Raw genomic sequence first — 22509 nt, forward strand, 5'->3', positions numbered from 1 at the left:
CTCCCAGGAAACTGATCCATGTCAAATACCACCTCTGCTTTACCACACATAAACAAAAAAGGTTTTTAATGCCCGTTATTTTCCATCATGTAGACTGTAAGTCCTTAAAAAAGGGGAGCCTCTGGGTTCCAGCAATCATATTCAGAACACTGACGCCTGAAAAAGATGATGATTCATGCAGGATTACTCTGTACAGCCAGGAAACTCCCACCTAGGCACAGCGTACAAGCCGGGGGAGGAAGCAGAGAGAGAAGGGGAAGAGAAGCAGAATGCACCAAAATAGCAGGAAATAGCAGAATTTCCATTTTTTTGTATTACTGACCCAGCACGGCTGCAGGAATGCAGGTACAGAGAGGTAGAGGTAGTGTCAGAAACACTCACTTATTTTTGGAACTGTAAATAAAGCAAATCCATAACCGCCTTACGGAGCATACGCACGGTGCTCTAGCAATGGATTCTGTAAAATTCCTGACTGAGACTACATTAAAATCTTTGTATACATTTTTCATATCTCATAAAGCTATAAGGAAACACTGTAATAATTGAGCTTTTGTCAAGCACAGAACATAAGACTGGCTGGATTCTTTACTTGATTTAAAACCACTCTTCTCCTCTTGGTTTTAAAGTTTCAGTGGCGGAAATACCACCACCGCTTTGGATTTTGGCAATCTAGTCTAACAATTATTTACCTACATTCACTATTAAAAACTTATTTCTTATCTTTTTTCTGAATTTGTCTAGCTTCAACTTCTGGTCTGTGTCTTTTGTTAAGCCTGTCGGCCAAAGCTCCCTGGGATTACATTTAATTTCTCTAGGCTAGATATTTTCAGAAATATCAAGTTATTCCTTAACCCCTGTGTTATACTTACATTACTTGAACCTCTGGATGCAAAGCTACGCATCCTCCCGTATCTATTTCCAGTCCTTTAATCATCTTCATTGACCTTCTTGAACGCTTTGGTCTTTCAACATTTGCCTTGCCAGTGTGCGCGGTAACTACAGAGCTTTCTGACAACGATCCTGCTGCCACCAGGCACGAAGGGCAAACTCTCCTGGCTGCTCTCTCAGATCCTGCCAGCACCCTTGCTTACAGTATTGTCCTGAAAACGTGCATTCAGTCAACTGCACACTGTGCCCTCCAAACATTTTGAGTCATTCTGCCCAGCATACTGTCCTTTTAATCTTCCTCGTTCCTCCAACAGTTTGCTCATTTGCCTACCAGTACTGATTGTACACGTTTTCCTCCTGGTCATGAAAATGGATGTTAATAGCACAGAAGTGCCGTTTGATCTCTGCAGGACTCCGTCTGCAAACACACCCTATTCAGGAACCTTCTTTCCGCAGTAATTTTGAGGACGATGAGCTAAACAATATTTTTTTCCCAATCTGCTGTATCTGTGTTGTATTATTGTTTTCTAAGTTATTCAATGCTCATAATAAATGCATTACACAAACACTATCACTTTATTAATCAAAACTGATCTCCTATAAAAAGATACTAGCAGAGTCTGACTCTATTGAATTGCCAAAAGCCTATGCCCGATTGGCACGGCTTACCTTTTTATTTACTGATCAACAAATGAGCTTATCTACCGCTCAATTATTTTATTCACCATCAAAGTCATGTTGGTAAACACAACGTGTCAGAGATCGCCCTGTTTGACTTCATCTTCATTCCCCACCCCCCCTTGAAAACAGAAATGAGATCATATGAATTTTCTTCCAGTGCTCTGGGAACTTTCCAATGCTCCAAGACATATCAACAAACAGCAGGAAGCATCCAAATTAAGAAATTCTTTCAAAATGCGGTTTGGGCTGCAAACATAGAAGGTGCAACTCAACACCCTTTCGGATTATCTCGCAAGGTTAAGTACCTCACCAGCAGCACGCTGCAGAATTGCCATTCCCCACGCCACACCACCACCTGTAAACTATTCTCCAATAACCTTGAAACCATCAGTTTACATTCTTTGCTACCAGTTTTGTGTCTTCTCCTTCCCTTAATGAGTATAGCTGGTTTTTCTTCCCTTCCAAGCCTTGTTTTCCCTGGAACGTTTGGCCAAGTATTCTTAAACTGTTCCTAGTTATTAATATTTTTATTTTTTATTTAGTCAGCTGAAGTTGATTTCAGCTGTGCAAGACAGCCTCTTCTAAAGCAGGATTGTAAGATCCTGATGTGCACCTCATTTACATGAAACAAATGCAATCAGGTCATGATCACTGACACCTAACTAATGACTCATTGTGGCCCTGAGCAATTCCTCTTTCTAAGTTGAGTTCCATTAAAGAATCTCCCCTGGCTATGTCACTTTTCACACATAAAAACTGGGAGTTGGGAGGGGTTTGTGTGCCTTTTTTTAATTTATTTCAGTGGTATCACTTACACAGAAACCCCCAAACTTCACTTTAAACTCTTCACTTATATAAAAAACTCAGTAGGTCTTTTTGGTCCGATGTTCATACTATTTTCATGTGATTGAGTGTTTAATATAAATCATCTACTTACATTATTTTTACACCCAACGGTTATCTGTTGTTCCTGGAGTCGTCCTTGTAGCATCAGGCAGTATTTCCCAATACTTTGGCTTCTTAGGGTACACTTTCACACTTTCTTTTCCACCCCCCCTCACCTTTTTTTAATTAAAGCTGACAGCACAGAGCAGATGTCTCCGAGCTGTCTTGCTGCTGCCAAGAGCGCCTGGGCAGCCGTCCTGGCCGTGGCGGAACGCACTGTACTGTACCCCTACCCATGTCCCTCCAGGGCCATGTGCTCCTGCCAGGCTCCCCAGGGTGCCCCCAGCACCCTTTTGCCCATCTCCTCACAGCAGCATCTCCCCAGCCAGCTCCCACCGCTGCTGCCTCTGGGCTCAGGACAAAGGCAATGCTGTGCCTGGGGCTTGAGGTTCGTGTCATCTGTCACTGACAGGCAGCAAAAAGCAAGCTCGGAGGCACTCTTCTGCCAGCACCCTCGGTGGGTCACGCGTTTAAAATGCAAACCACGAAAGTAAGCCACCCAGCCTTCCCTTTACCATTCTAGCTGAGGACTGAAACCTGTTCGATCCATTAATGAATTAATGAGTCCTAGCACAAGAAAGAAGCAATTCATCAGACTTGGCAACCTGCGTCAGAAGTAAAACTTGGGCTGGTAGTTTTGGGATCAGTTTCTGCAGCCTTCCTTCATGCAGGCAGTCACAATACCATCGCTGTAATTATTTTCATACACTGTACTTAGGCAATTACATATGCTTTTATTTTTTATAGCAGTATTGTAAGCTACTGATTTTCTCTTGTGAATGTAAGTGCATTTCAACATGGAAGCAGCACAGAGGAAAACCTAAAAATGTGAATGGATTCGTGATCTGATAAGCTTTTAAACATGAAATTGTTTTCTGTGAGGCTCAGCAGCACCTTTATGACAGAAAATCCAGATTTTAAGCTAAGTGACAAGCTCCACGACACAGTCCGGCCAAGGCATGGCGCTCATTCTGCAGACAAGGTATAACCTTGTCCTGCGGGTCTGATAAGCTGTTCGTTTAGGAGAACACAGACTTCAGCTCTGAATGGAACAGTAGCATAATAGGCTTATTTATTTATTTAAAAAATGTGAGTGCCAATTTCACAGAGCAAATCAGAACAATTATACTCCATTAAATCAGATCAACTCCCCTCACTGCACAGGACTAAAGCAAGCGTTATAGAAGTTGGTAAATATTCAGTGATGCAAGAACTGGAAAAAACAATCACACAACTAAGCAGAAATTGGTAAAGCTCAAAACTACGTTGTTGAGGAGTCCAGCATTGCAACCACTCTTCCAAGTCACGTTATGGATGATCTTCTATGCTTTTCACAAAAGAAAGCCACGTGAGTATTGTGCCATACTACGATACGCTTTATATTTCTCACCTTTCCAATATTCTGACAAGCTAACCTCCAGCTTTTTCTTAATGACTGCCACAACTGTTAAAAGGAGCGTACGGAAGAGCCAGTCAATCAAAATCATATCGCATTAGGAAAGGGCAAAGCAGCACATCCCAATATTGAACTGTCAGAGGTTATAAGCCATTCAGATTGGAATACCTTGGTTCTCCATTCAGAAATTGTGACAGAAAACAGTTCAAGAAGAATCTCGTATTTATAATGTCAAAAGAAAACCAGAAGTGCATCAACCCCACTTACCCTCAGAACTGCAAATTACTGCATACTCATGAAAACGAGAGTTCTCCATTTTATATAAACTATATACCTTTGCTTTGCTCCTCGCTCCTCTCTATAGCACAGGCTTAAATGTAGATATATGAAAAAACTTTCTCAAGACTCTGTAGGAAATTAAAACAGATCTATTTGGAGGCTTAGCTTATTATACATACATTGTTGGGTGTTTTGTCGTCTCAGGCTTTACTTTTGATGTGAAAACTGACAAATGGAGGAAGCAGACTGATTTCAAGTCTGTTCAAACCAACACCACTACAATGGCATTTCACTAAAATCATTCCATCGGTTTGACAATAAGGTCAGAAGGAAAGGGTAACAACAATGCCATTGAACAGAAAAACACAGTAAACCTCTCAGTGAAACAAATACAAACGTAAAGTCAATGGTCCCAGGCAGCAGTGCCAAGCCAAGCCCTGCTACTGCTGATATTAGGCAACGTTAACTTGCAAGTAAACATGTCTAACATTGTTTTGTTTATATTATTTTTATCTATAATGAGAAAATAAGAGTCTGATCCAGTATGGTGATGTACAAAAGGTAAGGCTGATTGTTACTTTGATATGCTAATAGATGCAAGTAGAACATACAGTCAGGCCTTAGTCTAACTGCACACAAACATATTCTGTATCTCTCTTTTGCCAACGAGACATTTTCAACAAAGCAGTATGTTTGAAATATTTTTTCAGAGAAACATAACAGTTTCAGCATCACAACTTTATAATTCTAATTTAAGGGCTCCTTTCTGCTAGCCTATTCCAAAGTCAAATAGAGCCACAAATACCTTGCTTTGTATCACCGATTAAGTGAAAAGTAGGTTAAAATAGATACTCACACTATATGTGCAAGATCAAGTGGCTTTTCTGGCTGCTCAGGAAATACAGGACGAGGTGGTTCTCTACTTGGTACGCAACCAAGCGATTTACTAATTGCATGGCTCAGCTTCTTTGCAGGTGATTTCTGTTTTTGAAAAGAATGACAAAAATGAGTTGACTGCTACAAAGAGCAGGCTGATATGTGCAATCAAATAACACAGAAGTGTAAAAAAACGCACAGTACTAGAATATCCAGAAATATCCAGTTACATTCTATCATATCTGAGAAATCAGAACAGACACTACAGAGGCAGACAAGTTTTGAGGTTTGGTTTTCTTTTGTGTGTGCTATAATATTGAAAAATGAAAGTAGTTAAACAAAAGTATGTAAGAAACAGACAATCAGTTGATTTCTTCATCTATCAGGAATTAAATCAAGGGGCAATCATATCCAGTTAAGGGATTTCTTATACTTACTCACAACACCTTCTGAAAACCCACTCTGTAGTTTGCAGGGAAGGCAGGGGAAGAGCAAAGGACATGGTACACCAGCCGACAGATCACCTGTGTGCACAGTGGTGCACGAGCTGGTAGATCACCTGTGTGCACAGCCTTACCACCCGCTGGCACCGCACTCCTTTCCCACCTGCCAGAATCCACCTAACTTGGTGCTACACCCACCTCCTCCCTCCGTTGCAAACTGGTTTTGAGAGAGAACTTTCAAATCTTTTGTTCATCATGGGCAAAGTCAAGGTGAAACACAGTGCTAAGACATACCCAGCCGGCCGGTTTATTTTTCTTTCACAAATTCACTTGGTTGTGCTGACTAATCCCACGGGAGCAGCTGTCCTGGGATCATCTGCGCGAGGCTGAACGGCTGGTGACAAGTGTGACCAAACACACAAGAAAGGATAGCCGGCCTGAGTCACACACTTAAAATGTGCTTTTAAGTCCAATGTTGACTTACAAAATTAAGTCTTAAAATGTTATTACATCCAGCAAACTTGTGCCAGTGATATGGGAGGCCAGATTATGCTTTTATGAGAGCTCAGAGGTAACCTAGTAGTTTTGTTTTTCTGATCTGACTAACAGTACACGTATGTGTAACCTAGTTACTCCTACACAATTTTTTTACTACTCCTGTAAGACATTCCAAAGTGGAATTAGAACCAATTCTCAAGGCACATTCAAATCAAAATTCAGATTTACACTGACTTAAACAGGAGGAAAGGCTACCCAGGACAGAAGTTACACATATAGTTACAATTGATTTAAATTAGTAACTAGCAATAACTAATATTTACTACCACTGAAATAAACAATTAGTAATTATTAAACGAGTAAGACTCTTCAACTCTGGGCCTCTTGGCTTTAGCAATATAAAACAGGCAAGAAAGGCTTTTTTGAGTGGAGAAGCTGCGTGCGAGGAAGTTGTCCCCTCTGTGGATTTACTTGGTTTGTAGTAGATTGGGATGCATTTTAAGTATAAAATAAAATAGTAATATCAATTGGAAAAGAATGGAAAAAGAGAAGAATTCTTTTCAAATGAGAAAAGAAAGATGAGCTGGACGCTGTGAGAACATATTAGGATAACTGGTTCTTAACTGAAGATATATTATCCTCCTTCAACTACCTTACAATTCAGAGTCAATACTAATTGAAAACTGTAAAACCCATGAATTCAGAGGCTGCCTCATACTGATGCATGTAGTCTTGGGAGAAAAAAAAAGTATTGCTCATGACCACATTCTTCCCTGGAGTACAGGTGAGAGAAGATCTGAGCGGTAGCTACAGTCAAACTCCAGTCACACGCCTCCATCAGCATCTAACGCTGCTTTACAATGTATAGGCGGGCCTGGTTACTGTGTTAAGACCATACCGTTTCACAAATTAAACCAATTAGTGAACATGCTGCAGCCTAATTCCTTTCAGATTCTGAAATTTTTATTCATTAGCCCACAAATCCCACCTCTGAAGCAGGAGAACGCAGGAAGGCCGTGGAGAACCAGCCATACAACCCCCCGGTGAAACAGGCAATGGAGCTTCCCCATAGATTATCTTTGGCTTTTGCAGACAAAAAAGGCTTGGCCCTATCAAAGTACCACTGCAAAAATCTTGTGATGGGTGTAAGATTCTTATCTCCTCTCACCCAGAAGGGCTTCAGTAGGATATCAAGATAATTAACTACTTCAGGCTAGTCTCCTATAGGGAGCTCTGTAAATCAGCATGTTCAGAAGCACTTCAGCTTACTAATTCACTAAATAGTAAGTGCTAAAAAAACCACATACTGACGGTAAGCTGATGGGTTTCCTTTTTCTTTATTTCCCCCCTCTCTTTTTATATTTTTAATGTGTTGAGAAAACCTGGTAGATTGCAATCAGTGGACGATCCCTGCAAACAGTGCTGAAGTGCATGGCACTCTCACGATGAAAGGTTCTACAGGTGGTTATCAGCCTTTAATTATTTTGAAATGCTAAAAAAACCACAATCCAATCTTTATATTACTACTAAGTCCACAGTAAAATTTACATTATGCACACAAATGTGATCATACCAAAACTCCAGATTTCCTAAATTAATTCTTCTACATGTTGAAAAAGTCCGCATTTATTTCTCTCTCAATTTGTTCCCAACCCCTTCTTCCCTTTAGAGTATTTCCCACTTACCCTTTACCCTGTTCATCCTTTGGTTTTTGCAGACCATCTATTCTCAGCATGCCTTTTCTGTGACCTCCTCTTTGCAGTATTTTTAGGCTATTTTAAAGGTTTTTTTCCATTGTGGTAACAAACACTATATCCTATTGTGCTACCCTGCTATTTATTTTGTCAAACAAATGCAGCACTGTCTAGAATGCCATAGAACCGAGCCACTACTGCAGCTTCGCTTTCTGAAAATTATAGGGGAAAGATAATTTCCATTGATCCCAACTTTTTGATAATGCTTCTCAGTGCAGCTGACAGTGAAAAACAGCACAGCATGCTGAATGAGCACAGTACTTCACAGGCAAGTATAACTCTTACGCGTATCTCATTTCCCTGAGAAATACCTATTTTTTCCTTTCAATTAGCTGAATTCTACTTTAGCAATTTCTAATAAAAAACACCTCTCTCTCTCTCATCGTTGTCGCCAACCTTGACCTCCTGCCTGTTTAACATCATCTGCATTTTGCAAAGATGGGAAAGTCTCCCTTTCAAGAAAAGCAGAAAACACCAAGCCCCAGAGGGACACAATCCCCTTGTCCACCACCACCGCAAACCCTCAAATACCACAATCCCCTTTCCCCATCGCCGATACCACCCCTGCGAACCTCGGCACATAGCACCATCCACTGGCCCATCACTAGCTCTGCTGTGGTTTTACCACCTTCTTCCTCCCCAGCTGTTCAACTTGTTTCTTCTTGACTTTAATCTATGTTTCTAAATAGCTGGAGGCAAACTATGCCTTATGAAGCATCCGTAACTTTTGTCGCAACAGGTTCTCAGTCAGTTTGGAACTTGGATGTACTACTGCAAAAGCCCCAGCATTCATAAATTTCAACTGCAAACAAGCAGTTCAAACTAATAAAGAATTTCAGACTTTGAAAAAGGTTTCATACATTCTAGGGTCCGATTTATGGTCTTATTTCTCTTCAGCTTTAGATGGGAAAGCAGCCTGGGTGCCTTTATTTTCAGGGGCTTTCAATCACTTCACATTTCCTTCTGCTACAGAAGCGTAACTGTAGAAACCAGCCGACAACGTGCGGCTCTACCTTCCGCTTCACCCATGTGCTCTCCTAGGAACGGCTGGCAGGCAATCCATTTTGTTTTACTTCCTAAATGGGCACGGTACATGACTCAGCAGGATTTGCATCGCTGTGGCCATTAGATCAGCCTGATGATAAGTGCGGTCGATGAGCCAAACAACAGCCTGGCACATCAGGGAAATGTCTGCTCCTTATCCGCACACAACATTTCGGCAACCCTCCTGAACCCAGGTATTCCTGGGTTTGGTTTCCCTCCCAAATATTGTCATCTAGCAACTTTCTTCCCCCTTTTACTGACCAGGTAATTGCCAAGGCATTCACGAAACGTTTCCTCTCCGTGTTGTCCCAAAAGGTTCACGAGATGCAGACGTCAGCTTGGCTCCAGCAATGCGCCAGCAGCGCTGCCGTTGGAGTGCATCAGCAAGGAACAACCACAGTGCTTTTTGCAGGACTCCTGCTTCCCAGCACAACAGAGCCTTCTAAGCTCTACAGTCTTCCTGAGATTCCTTCTCCAGCAAACTCTCTCAGCCTCACTGCATTATCTAGACCTATCAGTGGAGGATACCTACCTTTTTCCCGGGTCTCTCAAACACTCAAAATAAACACTTTCTGCTGCTTTTTCACCATGCACAGAATAATAAAATTTGTGAGAAATGTTTTCCACCTGTTACTGTGTTTAAGGAATCAATGAATCTTCTCAATAGTTACACCGTATGCAGTGACCAGACATTCCAGTGGATCCCCTTCCTTTTGAGCTGGTTATCCGAGACACACATTTTTGTGTTTCCTGCCTTCTGAAACACCTATGAAGTTTGGAGTCAGGTGAACTACTGATTTATATACCAATCCAGATATCCCGATAGCCAGAACTGTTTCTATAACAGCACTTTCACCACCACTTTCTAAATGATACATTTTCATACATTTTTCAACTGAACAAGGAATTGAGGTCAGAAGCGACCAGGTGAACGTTACAGAAGCTGTCGTTCTCCCAGCACAGCACCGGCCTGCACGCACATCTTCTGCGGCCACCGCAGCGGTAAGCTGCAAAACGGCACTCCTTGGTGCTGCTGCTGGAGCTTGTAAGCAGCAGAAAACAAAGATTTCATGATCCAAAACAGTGTCTACCCACCAGCAAGCACATCTGGCTTCTCAAGGGCATCAGAGAAAGCTCAAAAGAAAGGAGAAGAAATGCTTCTGAGAGGCTGAAATGTTTGTTTTCTTCTGTAACAGAAGAAGTTGAAGGAGACCCTGACTGTGCACTCTACCTCTTCAGGTGATTTCACGTTCCACTTGTACAGCCACAAGGTAAGGTTAAAATACCTTTCCTATTAACCATTGAATCACTTTCCCTTTGGCACTGATCCCGAGAAACAAACGCAAACCAAACACACACACGGAGTTCAGTTATTTCAGTAAACGTATCATCAATACATCAGCCAAAGGACTGTCCTGGATTCTACATTTTTATTTAATACACAATCATGGGTTTATCCAACTTAACTATAAACAAAGCACAACCAACATACAACTTATGCAGTGATGCCTGCGTAAGTGTGCAACTAGCCTATAAATAAAAGTCATTTTAAGTGCTAGAACGACTAATTCTTCCCAGAGAGCAAGAAGACAGATGTCTGCATGTAGCTGCACTGTGCGGGTCCGGTGCTGCTTGCCCGCTTGTGGCTGCAAGCCCGTCTCTGCGGCTGCTTCCCGAGAGCAGCGAGTCAGACCGCTCTGAAGGGACCTCCTGTGAAAAACACGGCAAATGCAGAGCGTGCACGTTCTTAACTAAGTTTAGACAAAACTGAGTTGCGCCCGCACCCAGACAAGTGTTTCCCTCGGAGTTGCCTAGATCTGCGCAAACACACAGGGCTGAGAGACGTGCATCAAATGCAAACAAACCGGCCACTTTCTGCTGGGAAAACTGTTATTATTGACAGATACCACTGAAAACCTGCGTGATCTGTACAAAAGTGGTGAGAAATTATCAGTAAAATGCAACTGTCATGTTCCATATGTTTGAAACCCCGTTGCCAGATCCTTTTCCTTTCAGAATGGTTTACAGATCCTGTCTCTCTGACCACCTGCCTTCCTAGCAAAGGCTACCTCTGTTAAAAAAATAAAAATAAAAATACTTCCATCATGGAATGAGAAAACTGGAATATACAAACCACATTACCAACAGTTGTCTTTCTACCTTTTTTCTAATTGTCTATTTATAAATCACATCCACCTCAACCAACAGGGTCTAGCAAACAATTGCTGTGATGGGCTTAGAAGTTTCACGAAAAACTGAACTGCAACTCGGCTGGCAAGAACATTTGTTTGAAAACTGAGATTGTAATGTTATCTGTCATCGTCCCCACCCAGCCCCTCCAAGATCTGCCTCATTTTACTGATATGACTGGTAATATAATAAACTACAAAGGATGCAAACATGAAGTAAGGCAGCCCACCTGCCCTTCTTCTATACTTCAAACAGGCAAGCAAGCAAAAAAGAATAATTCAGAGTCAGCACGTGGAGAACTTTCCCTCTTTTCCCAGCAGACGAATTGTGCTGAGCAGCCAAACAAATCAAGCAGAAAGAAGCCCATATGGTAAGTGAAGCGGGTATAATGCACATATGGAAACGGTACAGTGAGAAAGAAGGTAAAGCAGATGTGCCTGCCTCCAGGTCTCTGCAGAGGACCAGTGGTCACCCCGATGCCCACATCACCCTGATGCCCAGGTCACCCCGACTGCCAGGCAGGCTGCCTGCCTGTGTGCAAGAGCGGCGTGCCCTCTGCTGGGAAACGCCACCTTAGAAAAGGGGTTTCACATCATTTGAAAACAGGAGCCCATGTGATGGTGGCAGTCCACACAGACAGCAACGTGACAGGGATGCAGAGCACATTATTTAATAGCGCGTTCCCTTCTGACTTGTTTTCTGGGGGACCCAATAAAAACATCTTCAAAAAGTTTTAATAACTTTAAGGCAGTCTAAATGGGAATTAAATGAACCAGAAATACGAGATGTAATTTTGACAGCAAAATCTTATTACCAGCTACTTACAGTGTTGTTAGACTTTAACTTGGTAGATAAAAGGGTCTGTCTTTTGTTTTAGATTCGATTAGTACCCAGTATAATGACTTCCCAACGGAAGCCATAGATATTATCACTATAGAAACAGCTAAACATTGGTTTAGTTTGTTGATACATACTCCGAAGCCACCATGTTAAGGGTGGTTATAAATAACAAACATTCCATTATTTATAGCAGGAAGAATGTTGTAACTCAACTACAGCTGATAATAAGCCATCAAACCTCATCCCCTAGAGTATAAGCCTTTAGGGTAACTTGGCTATTTTAACATTTTGCCTGAAATTTATAGAGGACAGAGGCTGCTTCAGTTCAGCAGATGTAACAAAAAAATAAACAGAAGGAACGAGGACTAATCTACATGCTTTCAAAATGAACAACTGGATTTTCAGTCCTGCTGTGTGTACATAACTAAATGAATCAGTACTTAAGGCTTTAAACAAATAAAACAAAAAAAACCAAACCAAAACAAAATTGAAATAGCCCAGAAGGAAAAATTTAGAGAGTGAAGTGGGTTTTTTCCCCCCTCAAACAGGCCCCAACAAGCAAAGTGTTCAGGTAGAAAAGCCTCTTTCAAAAAAAGAAACGTTTCTGCCGTATATACACATCTATAAAATCACTAGAGTAATATATGCGTATTACATGTATTATTTTTATATTTACTTAAAGTTTGCTGTATTATGAATCATAGTATCAAAAATTATCAAAGGCACTTCAGAATTTCATGAAAAATAAAATAATTATTAATGCTTATACTGGGTCTTAGGGCTCCAAAACTCTGAAAATACACCATACAAGACTGAACTAGAACTGGCTGGATTGAAAACCTAGGAAAAATACATATTATTTTTTTTATTGTGTCAGAGTACCAGTTAATCTCTGCAGATCTGGTCAGCAGGAGCCTTTGGGTCTTCACTCACAAAACTATTGCTGAGTACACACACAAGAGGTCATGCTATTTCGGCTGAAGCTGCACCAGCGTCAAGTAAAACCAAAGAGTTAGATGCACATCTTGCAGTCACGTTTTCCTTTCCAGACACCATATAGTGTTTGCACAACTGTCAGACAACAAACAGTCTGATGTTGCTGGTGTATGTTCAGTTCATAAGCAGCTGTAACACCCCCAAACAGTTTTCTGCAGAACTGCTCCCCAGCCTTGTAAACTCCAGGAAACTTTGCAGCTGCTTAGTCCCACCTGGGAACTTTGCAATTTTCTGTACTGAACTGCATCTTTTTTGGAAATTTCAGTGATGCAGAATAGACCCCTTCAAATTCATTACCTTTGATGGATGCTCTTCATCTTTGTGTCAGGTTCAGCTCTGCCCCTTTACCATCAGTACTAGCCACCCAACTAATGAAGGCAGAAGTGTCCCACTGAAGACTGATGTGATCCAGATCCCTGACTTCACCAACTGATGGATTTCCTTGTCTGTCATTTAACTAGCAGTACAGTCCAAATCCAAAATTACAATACATTTTTTTAAATTAAGAAATACTAATTTTCAATTTTCATAAAATGAACACACGAGACTTGTAAAAGTTTAAAAAAAATTGAAAGAAAAAATATGCAAGAGACGTCGCTCAAAAGAACCCTCTTCCATGCTCAGTTTAAAGGAGAAACCCCAGTCTGTACTAGTGTTTTACATATCCCTGAATTTTTTAGTCCATTTAAAACACTCTGTTCCTTAAGAAAAACAGCAAATGGTTAAAAAGGCTCAGAAGTAAGTTTGTAGAGTTAGTGGCAGAAATATTACTTTAGACTACAGGAACATAAATGCTCCTTATTATCTTGTTTACTGAAATTTCTCCATTTTTGTCCTTGATTTCCATCTTTCGTCTTTGCTTCACCTTTAGACAAATAGAGTTTGATTTGGATGCTGACTATGCTGAACAAGAAATGTAAATACCTCTTTCCCTCTTCATGCCTTTTATTCTTTTGGCTCACGTCCAGGCGTAACTCCATAGTTGAACCACACAAACCCCCTGCAAACAGATTTACCTAAGCACACCTTGTAAGTGTTCCTCCCATTTCACCCACTGCTGCAATTCCTTATTAGCATGAGTTATGTCTTGTTTCTGTACCAGAGAGCCATGTTTGCTGCTGCTAAAATTCCTTTTACAGACTTCTGGACCAATTGTTGTTACGCATTAATGTTTTCATGGGATCATATGTTAAAACCTAGTCCTTCCAAGGTTCCAAACTATCATTATTTTCTTTCACAGAATCACAGAATGGGTTGGGTGGGAAGGGACCTTAAAGACCATCCAGTTCCCACCCCCCCCCGCCACAGGCAGGGACCCCTCCCCCCAGCCCCATCCAGCCTGGCCTTGAGCCCTGCCAGGGATGGGGCACCCACAGCTGCTCTGGGCAGCCTGGGCCAGCGCCTCGCCGCCCTCACAGGGAAGAATTTCTGCCTCATCTCTCATCTCCATCTCCCCTCTCTCAGGTAAAGCCATTCCCTCTTGTCCTACAACTACATGCCCTTGCAAAATGATACATTCTTTCCTTTCTTCTGTAAAAACTGTTTCCCTGTATCTTCTGCTTTTTCCGGTAATCCACTACTTCCAGTTCTGTGCTTCGCTTAATTTTCCTTCTGTTTGTGCAATTCCCTCTTCTTCTACATGAAAAGTACAGAAGGAAACAACTCCAGAGCCACCACCTGGTCCTGATGGCAGATAATTTGAATTCTTGATCTCCAAGCAAGGTGGCTACACTCAGGTTATCTAGTAGACATGGTTCCTCACCTGTGCCAACTCCTAAACCTTACCATAGGAGCTGCTCGGCAGAGTGCCGTTCGGTGCAAGCTAAAGCTAGGGATTGTTCTGGCTGTCTGGCAGATCACATCATGCAACAACCTTCACTGTTTCATTTACCAGAAGAGCAACAGTTTGAATATCCTCCTTCTCCATTTCTACAACTTCCCACTCCTCCAATTCACATTACACCTTCAAATATTCTCTACAGTCTCGTAAAAATCAAATGCCTTGAAAGTCAATACCGGGATGAGCGGTTCGGAGATCCCAGTACTAGAACGGGGCACAGCCCGTCTGACCTGACTCACTGCAAATGCAGGTCAGGCACTTCAGAAGGCAATATCTACATTACAGTTAGAGCTACTATTTAGATACGTCTTTGTATTAAAAAATCCAGACTGGATTTATATATACTTAAGAGGATAATAATCTACTGGTGGTTTAGATTAAACGTTCCAGAAGTTTATTACCCATATAGTTAAAAAAGGACAATATTTAAGACTGAATTTTCCTGTCTTCACCTTCCAACTGCTGAATGGCATTAAGGTCCAATTTTCTAAATGAAACAGTAATACTATAATAACTCTCCCTCATGAAGATAATTACTAATTATAATCCAACCATCATTTGAACTTCTCTCTGAATAAGTAAAAGGCTGGGCTTAATCTTTTGCCATAAAATGGGGGGTTTATATCTAAAATTGTCTATTATTTTTTGAGATGCAATTATCATATTTATCCAACTGAATGCTGTTTCTTATACAATTTCTTTAAGGCTTTTTAACTAAGAGTTTTCGATGAGAGTATTTACAATTATCAGGACAATGACAATATTATTTTTTTCTCTTGAAGAAATACTATCTTGAAAGACGCCACTTGAATGAAGTTTCTTTCTAAGCACAGCATTCATGCTAACTGGTTTACCTTTCCAGGGAGGAAAGATATTGCGACCTTTAAGTCTTTTTAAGCTAGAAGAAAATAAAGGAAAAGCAGGACTGATGTGAAGAGGGGAAGGAAACACACTTATTAAACCTTGAGAAGGATGGTGCCGTCTTGTGTGCTTTACACAGCACTGAATATGGTGACAACCATCAATAAATTAACATTACTTGTAATAAAACCAGTACTGTTTATCTATTTATATGCTTTTGCTATTTGAAAACCTTTAAAAGTCCTACTGTGCAATTCTACAAAAACTTCTTATGTTCAGAATAAATAAGTACAGAGGTGGTTGTTTCAGCATGACAAACAAAGGTGAGTTACCCAGGAGGAATGCTCCTTCATCTGATGCTGGTTGCTATGAGGCCCATTTGCATGGCCACGCCAAAAACAGTTTTGACAGAGCTGGTAGTTGTGGCACTGCTGGCATCGGTACCGGAAACCCATCATGCTCTCACACCGGCAATACGAACATTCCACGGGATGGAAGACTTGGTGGAGATGGGGAAGGAGGCGAGGGGTGGAAGGAAAAAAAAAAAAAAAAAAAGAAAAAAAAAAGTAGTAAGCAAACTTTACTAAAATCTCGGCCATCAAATTTCCCTGGAGTTTCCAAACCGTCCCCCAGTTCTTAACCACTTGTTATTCTGGGCAGATCATGGATTTTGGTTGCAGAGCAGGTAATTTCAGTAAGATTAACAGTAAATTTAAGGTGATGACAACATCGCAGTTCCACCTGACAAATTCAGTACTTCTTCCTTCAGCTTCCTCCCTCCTTGGATACACTCAGACCCAGAAGTCCCTGTGGAAGTCCAACAACACTGAGAAGACATACGAGTGGACAGGGAAAGCAGAAAGGCTATATTCATAAAGGTTACTTCTGCCAGAGGAGATCACTTTGCCCTAGAACCAGCTGAGAGCGCTTTTCACAGCAGAGGCAAATTCAGAGCCCCGCAAGGGGCTTCTGCTCTTAATTGCCTCTCACCGAGGAACTACCCTCGCTCCTCCCCAACTGTGAGCTGCCTCTTGTACCTCTACAGCTTAAACTGAAGAAATCCTCAACATCTTAACATCTCAAGAATTGGAAATTTAAATTCAATTAGGTAGGAATGAGTCACCATCAGAAGCAGGCTTAAGTTTTGTTTGGTTTTTTTTTTTTTCTAAAAGCTTCCCTGTTCTTCTACCCACGAACAATCAGAGCCTTGCTCCATTGAAGAGAGAAGTCTACAACAAACAAAAGAGGAAGGTGAGAATGAGGTAAAGGGGATATCTTAAATGTCAAATGCATCTTAAAAAGGTGAAGCACAGGAAACAGAATGGAAAGGTGAAGGAAGGTGAATTACAGGAGCAAATGGTTTAGCATTGCTGTCAGTCTAGAGCCTAAGTAATTACAGGCAGGTATACGTAACTGTGCTATGGAGAAGACCACAGGAAAAAATTGAGCAGCTCACTGTCCCATCAGCTGAAATTCTTAGCTATGTCTGTTATGAGACATATAAGACTACTGAAAGATGTAAAAGAAATAATTAGAAAGAGTCTGGAGTTTTGATCTATGATAAAAAATGATGACTTGGCTGTTCTGAGACTTGGTGCAATACTGCACAGGGCAATAAAGTTAACGTAGAGAGATACGGCTTCTACAGGAGGTTTGGCCAGTTAAACAGCCCAGAAGTGCCTGCTACCTCAAAAGCAGATATAAATGCCAAGGTGTTGAAAACACAGTTAAAGCAAAGACAACTTGAGCATTAACCTGATCAGGAATGCCATGGATAACTAGTTCAAGAATATCAGGTGGATGACACTTTATTGCAGCACGTAGCAACACTGTATATACAGCAAAGAACTTGATTGTGGGTAGGTGATTTCAATACACAAATTCCCATTGGGAATGGATTGTAGAGGGACTGATGACTTTTTTTTTCTTTTCTTTTTAATAGAACAGGTAGAGAAAGCAATGAAAAAGAAAGACTTCTTTAGGAAGTGGAGAAGAGAAAACATGGCTTCAATGTGGCAGATTTCAGTAAACTCATAAGAATTAGTAGGCGAGTTACAAGAAGAAACAGTTCAACAAGAAAACTGAGTTAGGAGGATTGTCAGTCCCTTTAAAAAGTTATGCTAAAGAAACAAGCGTGAACTACCTCAGAGCAGAGAAAAGAGCAGACTGTAGTAAAAGATGAATGTGGCTAAAATTTAAGGGCTCCTAAATAATCTAAAATTCAAAAGGAAGTCTACAGAAGTGAAAACGAGGACAAACGATTAATGAAGGTTAAAATATTTAGGGACAAAGAAAGAAAGAATGAGAGAAAACGAGGAGGGGATCTAAGAGAGACATTACATTAATTGTAATTACGATCTTTAAAGGGGTGTGAAATTATACATATATAACTACTGACTCCTCATCTTATTTTAACTAGAATATATACTGGAACAAATAATAAAGTACTGTACACACCTGCAGAACAACAGAGAAATGAGCCATGGACTACATTTGCCAAAACAACCTAATATATTTCCATGACAGACTAATTGACCTTGAAAATAGGAAACAGGCATCAAATGTCTATGACATTTATAGACTTATAGAACAGTTTGGGTTGGAAGGGACCTTAAAAGCTTACCCAGTTCCCACCCCCCCCACCACAGGCAGGGACCCCTCCACCAGCCCAGGCTGCCCCCAGCCCCGTCCAGCCTGGCCTTGAGCCCTGCCAGGGATGGGGCACCCACAGCTGCTCTGGGCAGCCTGGGCCAGCGCCTCGCCGCCCTCACAGGGAAGAATTTCTTCCTCATCTCTCATCTCCATCTCCCCTCTTTCAAGTTTAGAGCCTAGCCTATTCCCCCTTGTCCTATCACTATGGGCCCTTCTAAAAAGTCCCTCCCCAGCTTTCTTGTTGGCCCCTGTCCTGGTTTCGGCTGGGATGGAGTTAACTTTCTTCTTAGGAGTGAGTACGGTGCTGGGGTTTGGCTCTGATGTGAAAACACTGTTGATAACCCACTGATGGTTTTAGTTGTTGATGGGTAATGTTTATACTAAGTCAAGGATTTTTTGGTTTCTTGGGCCCTGCCAGCCAAGATGCTGGAGGGACACAAGAGACTGGGAAAGGACACAGCCAGGGCAGCTGACCTGAACCAGCCAACAAGGTATTCCATACCACGGGACATCATGCCTGGTATATAAACCTAGGGGGATCATTGCTTGGGGAGCTGGGCATCCATCAGCGGGTGGGGAGCAGTTGTACTGTGCATTACTTGGGTTTCTTTCTCCCCTTTCCTTTGGATTTTATCCTTTTATCCACCTTTTCAGTATAACTGTTGTTCCTATTGTTATTGTTCTTACCTTTTTTTGTGTTTAAAATTATTCAATTGTTCTTATCTCAACCCTTGAGTTTCACATTCCTTTCTGATTCTCCTCCCCACCCCTCCAGGTGAGCAAGGGGCTGCGTGGCACTTGGCTGCTGGCTGCGGTTAAACCGCAACAGCCCCCTTTGGGTACTGTCACCAATTTTTCATTTTACCTCAGTAATTCTTACAAAATCGGTGTCCCGTGATATTCTCATGACAGAGGCAAGCACACATTAGATGAAAGGACTGTAACCCGGATGTGAATCTCATTGGAAAAAGACCAGAGAGCAGTTAATTGTCAAAATGGAAAGATCTAATGAGCAAAGGGCTTTATTCCAGGTCATGCACTGATCAATATTTCTCATAAACATACTGAACTATCATCAAAAATGTCTGATTTAGGGCACCACATTTCAAGGAAGATGTGGGTTAATTTTAAGTACAGGAGAAAGCAATAGAACTGTCCAAACTGTATCTAGTAGACATCTTGGTTATGAGTAGACTGAGAAGGTTATCATCAAACATGCAAGAGGTACTTACAAAAATAGCAATACATTCTCCAGAGCCAGTGGCCAAAAAACAGGAGGTACTTAAGGGTTTAAACTGCAATAAGAAAAAATTCATGCTAGAACATCAGGAAAAAACTAAACTTTCTCACCCTAAGAATATTTAAACACTGATCTCATCCCAGCCTCAGGTCCAAAGAGATGTTGAAAATTGTTGATAGAGGATTTTAAGCAGCAGCAAGGCAGATCTTTCAAGAATGTTTACATATGTTTGAGTTTGCCTTTGGAGAGAGAGATGGGTGAAGTCACAGGTTCCCAAAGCTTCTTCCTGCACATGCACACACCCCCGCACTCTCCTGCAATATCCTTTCTGCCTGCAGCAGGGTTGCTGTCTCCTGCTAAGCCCGAGCATTAGGTCACTACCTTAATGAAAGCCAATATACTGCTATCAGCTGCTCACAGCATGTTCTGTCTGCCCCTGAGTATCCCTCCATCTTGTCTCTTCTTCCCCATCTTTTAAAAAATGCCTCTTATCTTCTCTGACACCATGCATTTAGAAGAGGTTACTATTGATGAAAAGGGGGGGGGGGGGAAAAACCCTTGAAATTGATATGCTTGATTTAGGAAAGCAATAATAACATTCTGATAAAATAAAACATTCGGCAAAATAATAATGGTGACAACACTGTACATACTGCAAAAAGCATACTCGCAAAACGATTGGTAAAGAGAAGATTGGAACAATCAGTATCACAGATTATTAAATCACAGGAAAGGTATCTGGCCATCAAGACAGAAACCAAGGAGGTGCACTTTTTGGTTTGTCTGCCAGGGTATTTTGTTTGGGGTGGGTTGTTTGGTTTTTTGTGGTTTGTTTCCCCCCTGCCCCAAATGTGACAAGATTTAGCTATGGATGGGAAACAAATAAATCAAGTGGACCAGTACGCTTCCTCCCAGTAGCAACCTGCTATCTTCCCCTTCCAGGCTTACTGGCAGGTGGTATGTCATGATCAAATGCAGATATTACTCTTTTCCCATTTTTTTGTTCATTTCTGAATGCTGTAAAATACGGCGTTGCAAACTATTTTCTCTCCTGTTCAGATCACTTTCCACACTCCCACCTGCATAAAGCCAACCGACTGAAGTTGCCATAAAGCAGTCAACTGAAAATGTTTTTCACATCATTGACATGCCCAGCTCCAAGTCACATCTGAGCCACCATGACCCCTCCCTGCCTATGGACTGCAAGAGTTCACCTCATGTCCCAGTCCATTTTCCCTTTCTCCTTCCTATTCTTCCTTTCCTGCCTCTGAAAGGCTTGTTCTAACCAAAATGCTCCTCATGCTTCGTTTTCTTTGCCTCAGTGATCTGAACGCTTCTTTATTGTTGATACCTTCTCTTTTGAAGGTGTCCCTTCACCCAAGGCTCCCTGTCACATGTGGGAGTGGGAGTTTTAAAGCTTCTCTCCACTTCCCACTGCTTCCAAGCCTTCAGTCATTCCCTTTTCTGGCTGCCAGAATTCCAGACTCAAATTTCCTACAGGTCTTTCTTGAAAGAGACCACCTGCTCCTTCCTCCCTTCACTCCTGCCAGCAGACCAGTTCCCTATGGAAAGTGCACGAAGTGCAGCAGAGAGGCAGCTAGAGAGACTGGACCAAGAACCCAGTTCTGGCTGAGAAAAAAAATCCTCCTTTCTCTGACTTCTGATCATGTATCTGTATTCAGCAAGTGTTTGCTTTCCCTTCTTTTTCTTCAACTGGTACAATCAGTGACTGTCGCTGTATTTCAGGTCCCTCCCAAGCATTCTGCCCCATGCTGCAGGACACGTCCTTCTACTTCCCATCCTGTCTGAGCCACCCTGGGGCTGGGGGGCTGGCATCACTAGCTCTGCTCAGGCTCCTGCATTGCAGAGTATCCCCGACAGAAATTTTGTCACAAAACTAACCTCACCCATCAAAGCTGTGCCCTCTTCTCCTTTCAACTCTGCCAGCCTCTGAAATTCTTCTAAGTAATATCTAACTCTTTGTTAAAGCCTTAACAGTATCTGTGCCATCAGTATTTAAATCTTCAATCATCAATTTTCAAGTCACTACTCAAATCTCCTCTCTCTCCATTCCCATTTCTTCTCTGATCAGGACACGTAAAATTCTTCCAAATGACAACCAGAACAACGTGGTGTGACCTTTCTCCTCTCCTGCCCTCCTCTGTCACACAGACACTTCTCATTTGCTCTGTTCTACAAATCCCTGATTTATTCAAAGACCTTCTTGTGCCACCTTGTGATTTACCTCAGACTCCTCACAGCTGTTCCTTCTTTATTATTATTTTCTTTGGTCTGTTCCCTTTGCTCTGCAACACCAAAATATACACATGATTTAGGTTTTTAAATTCCAAGGACAAAAATATTTAACTATTTTCTTCTATAGCCCCAAGTTCCGTTTGTCTCTAAGCCCACTGAGGGCACGCTTACTGTCTGATGTCCCTCTCCTTCAGTTTGAGTGTAAGAAATCCCTCTGCCTCTCACATTTCCACAGAAACTGTTCTGGTCAAAATCCCTTATTACTGTTCCCCATTCAAATGTGGGTACCTTTACTCCACCACTAATCTTTGAACTGCAAACCCCAAATCTGACCTTCCTCCTTGTCTTGAAATCTCCATCTACTGCCCTGGCTCCATCTTTTTATCTTCTATTTTTACTGCTGATGCCAAAACGCAGTCTTTGCTCTGTCTGGACAATGCCCTCCCCACGGGGGGCTATGGTTAAGGTCTTCCAGAATATGATAGTAATATAAATGACAGATTGCTAAAATGAAATAACAAAGAAGAGCTTTAGAGGAAAATTGTGCATCCATATTTTGGATGTTTCAAATCACCCTAATTTTAAAGATACATGAGAGAGTTAAGAGAGATGCAGAACTGAATGATCAGAGACTGGCCTGGAACTGAACAGCATGGTCAAGTTGCCTGCTTACACATGACAGTATTTCTGCAGGAAGAATATTCTCAGTAACAAAATGTAGATAGAACTAAAAAGGGGAAAAGAAGAGAGCCTTTAGTAAATTGTGAGGAAGAAATTCCCAAAGACATTAAAAATAAACTAGCAGGTAAAGGAAAATGAAAATATGACAG

General features: G+C 41.5%; 1 protein-coding gene across 19 annotated transcripts in view; it reads right to left on the reverse strand.

Moving 5' to 3' along the window:
• Positions 1–22509, reverse strand: part of DTNB (dystrobrevin beta) — a 214985-nt gene that overhangs the window by 139636 nt on the left and 52840 nt on the right. For all 19 annotated transcript variants that reach the window (XM_040597624.1, XM_040597623.1, XM_040597611.1 and 16 more), the window contains 2 exons: positions 15864–16030; positions 5046–5170 (listed from right to left, as the gene is read on the reverse strand). In XM_040597624.1, the coding sequence (XP_040453558.1) occupies positions 5046–5170; positions 15864–16030 (292 nt within the window). The remainder of the gene's footprint in view (positions 1–5045; positions 5171–15863; positions 16031–22509) is intronic.

Source organism: Falco naumanni, chromosome 6, assembly GCF_017639655.2.
Source record: "Falco naumanni isolate bFalNau1 chromosome 6, bFalNau1.pat, whole genome shotgun sequence".
NCBI classification, from domain to species: domain Eukaryota; kingdom Metazoa; phylum Chordata; class Aves; order Falconiformes; family Falconidae; genus Falco; species Falco naumanni.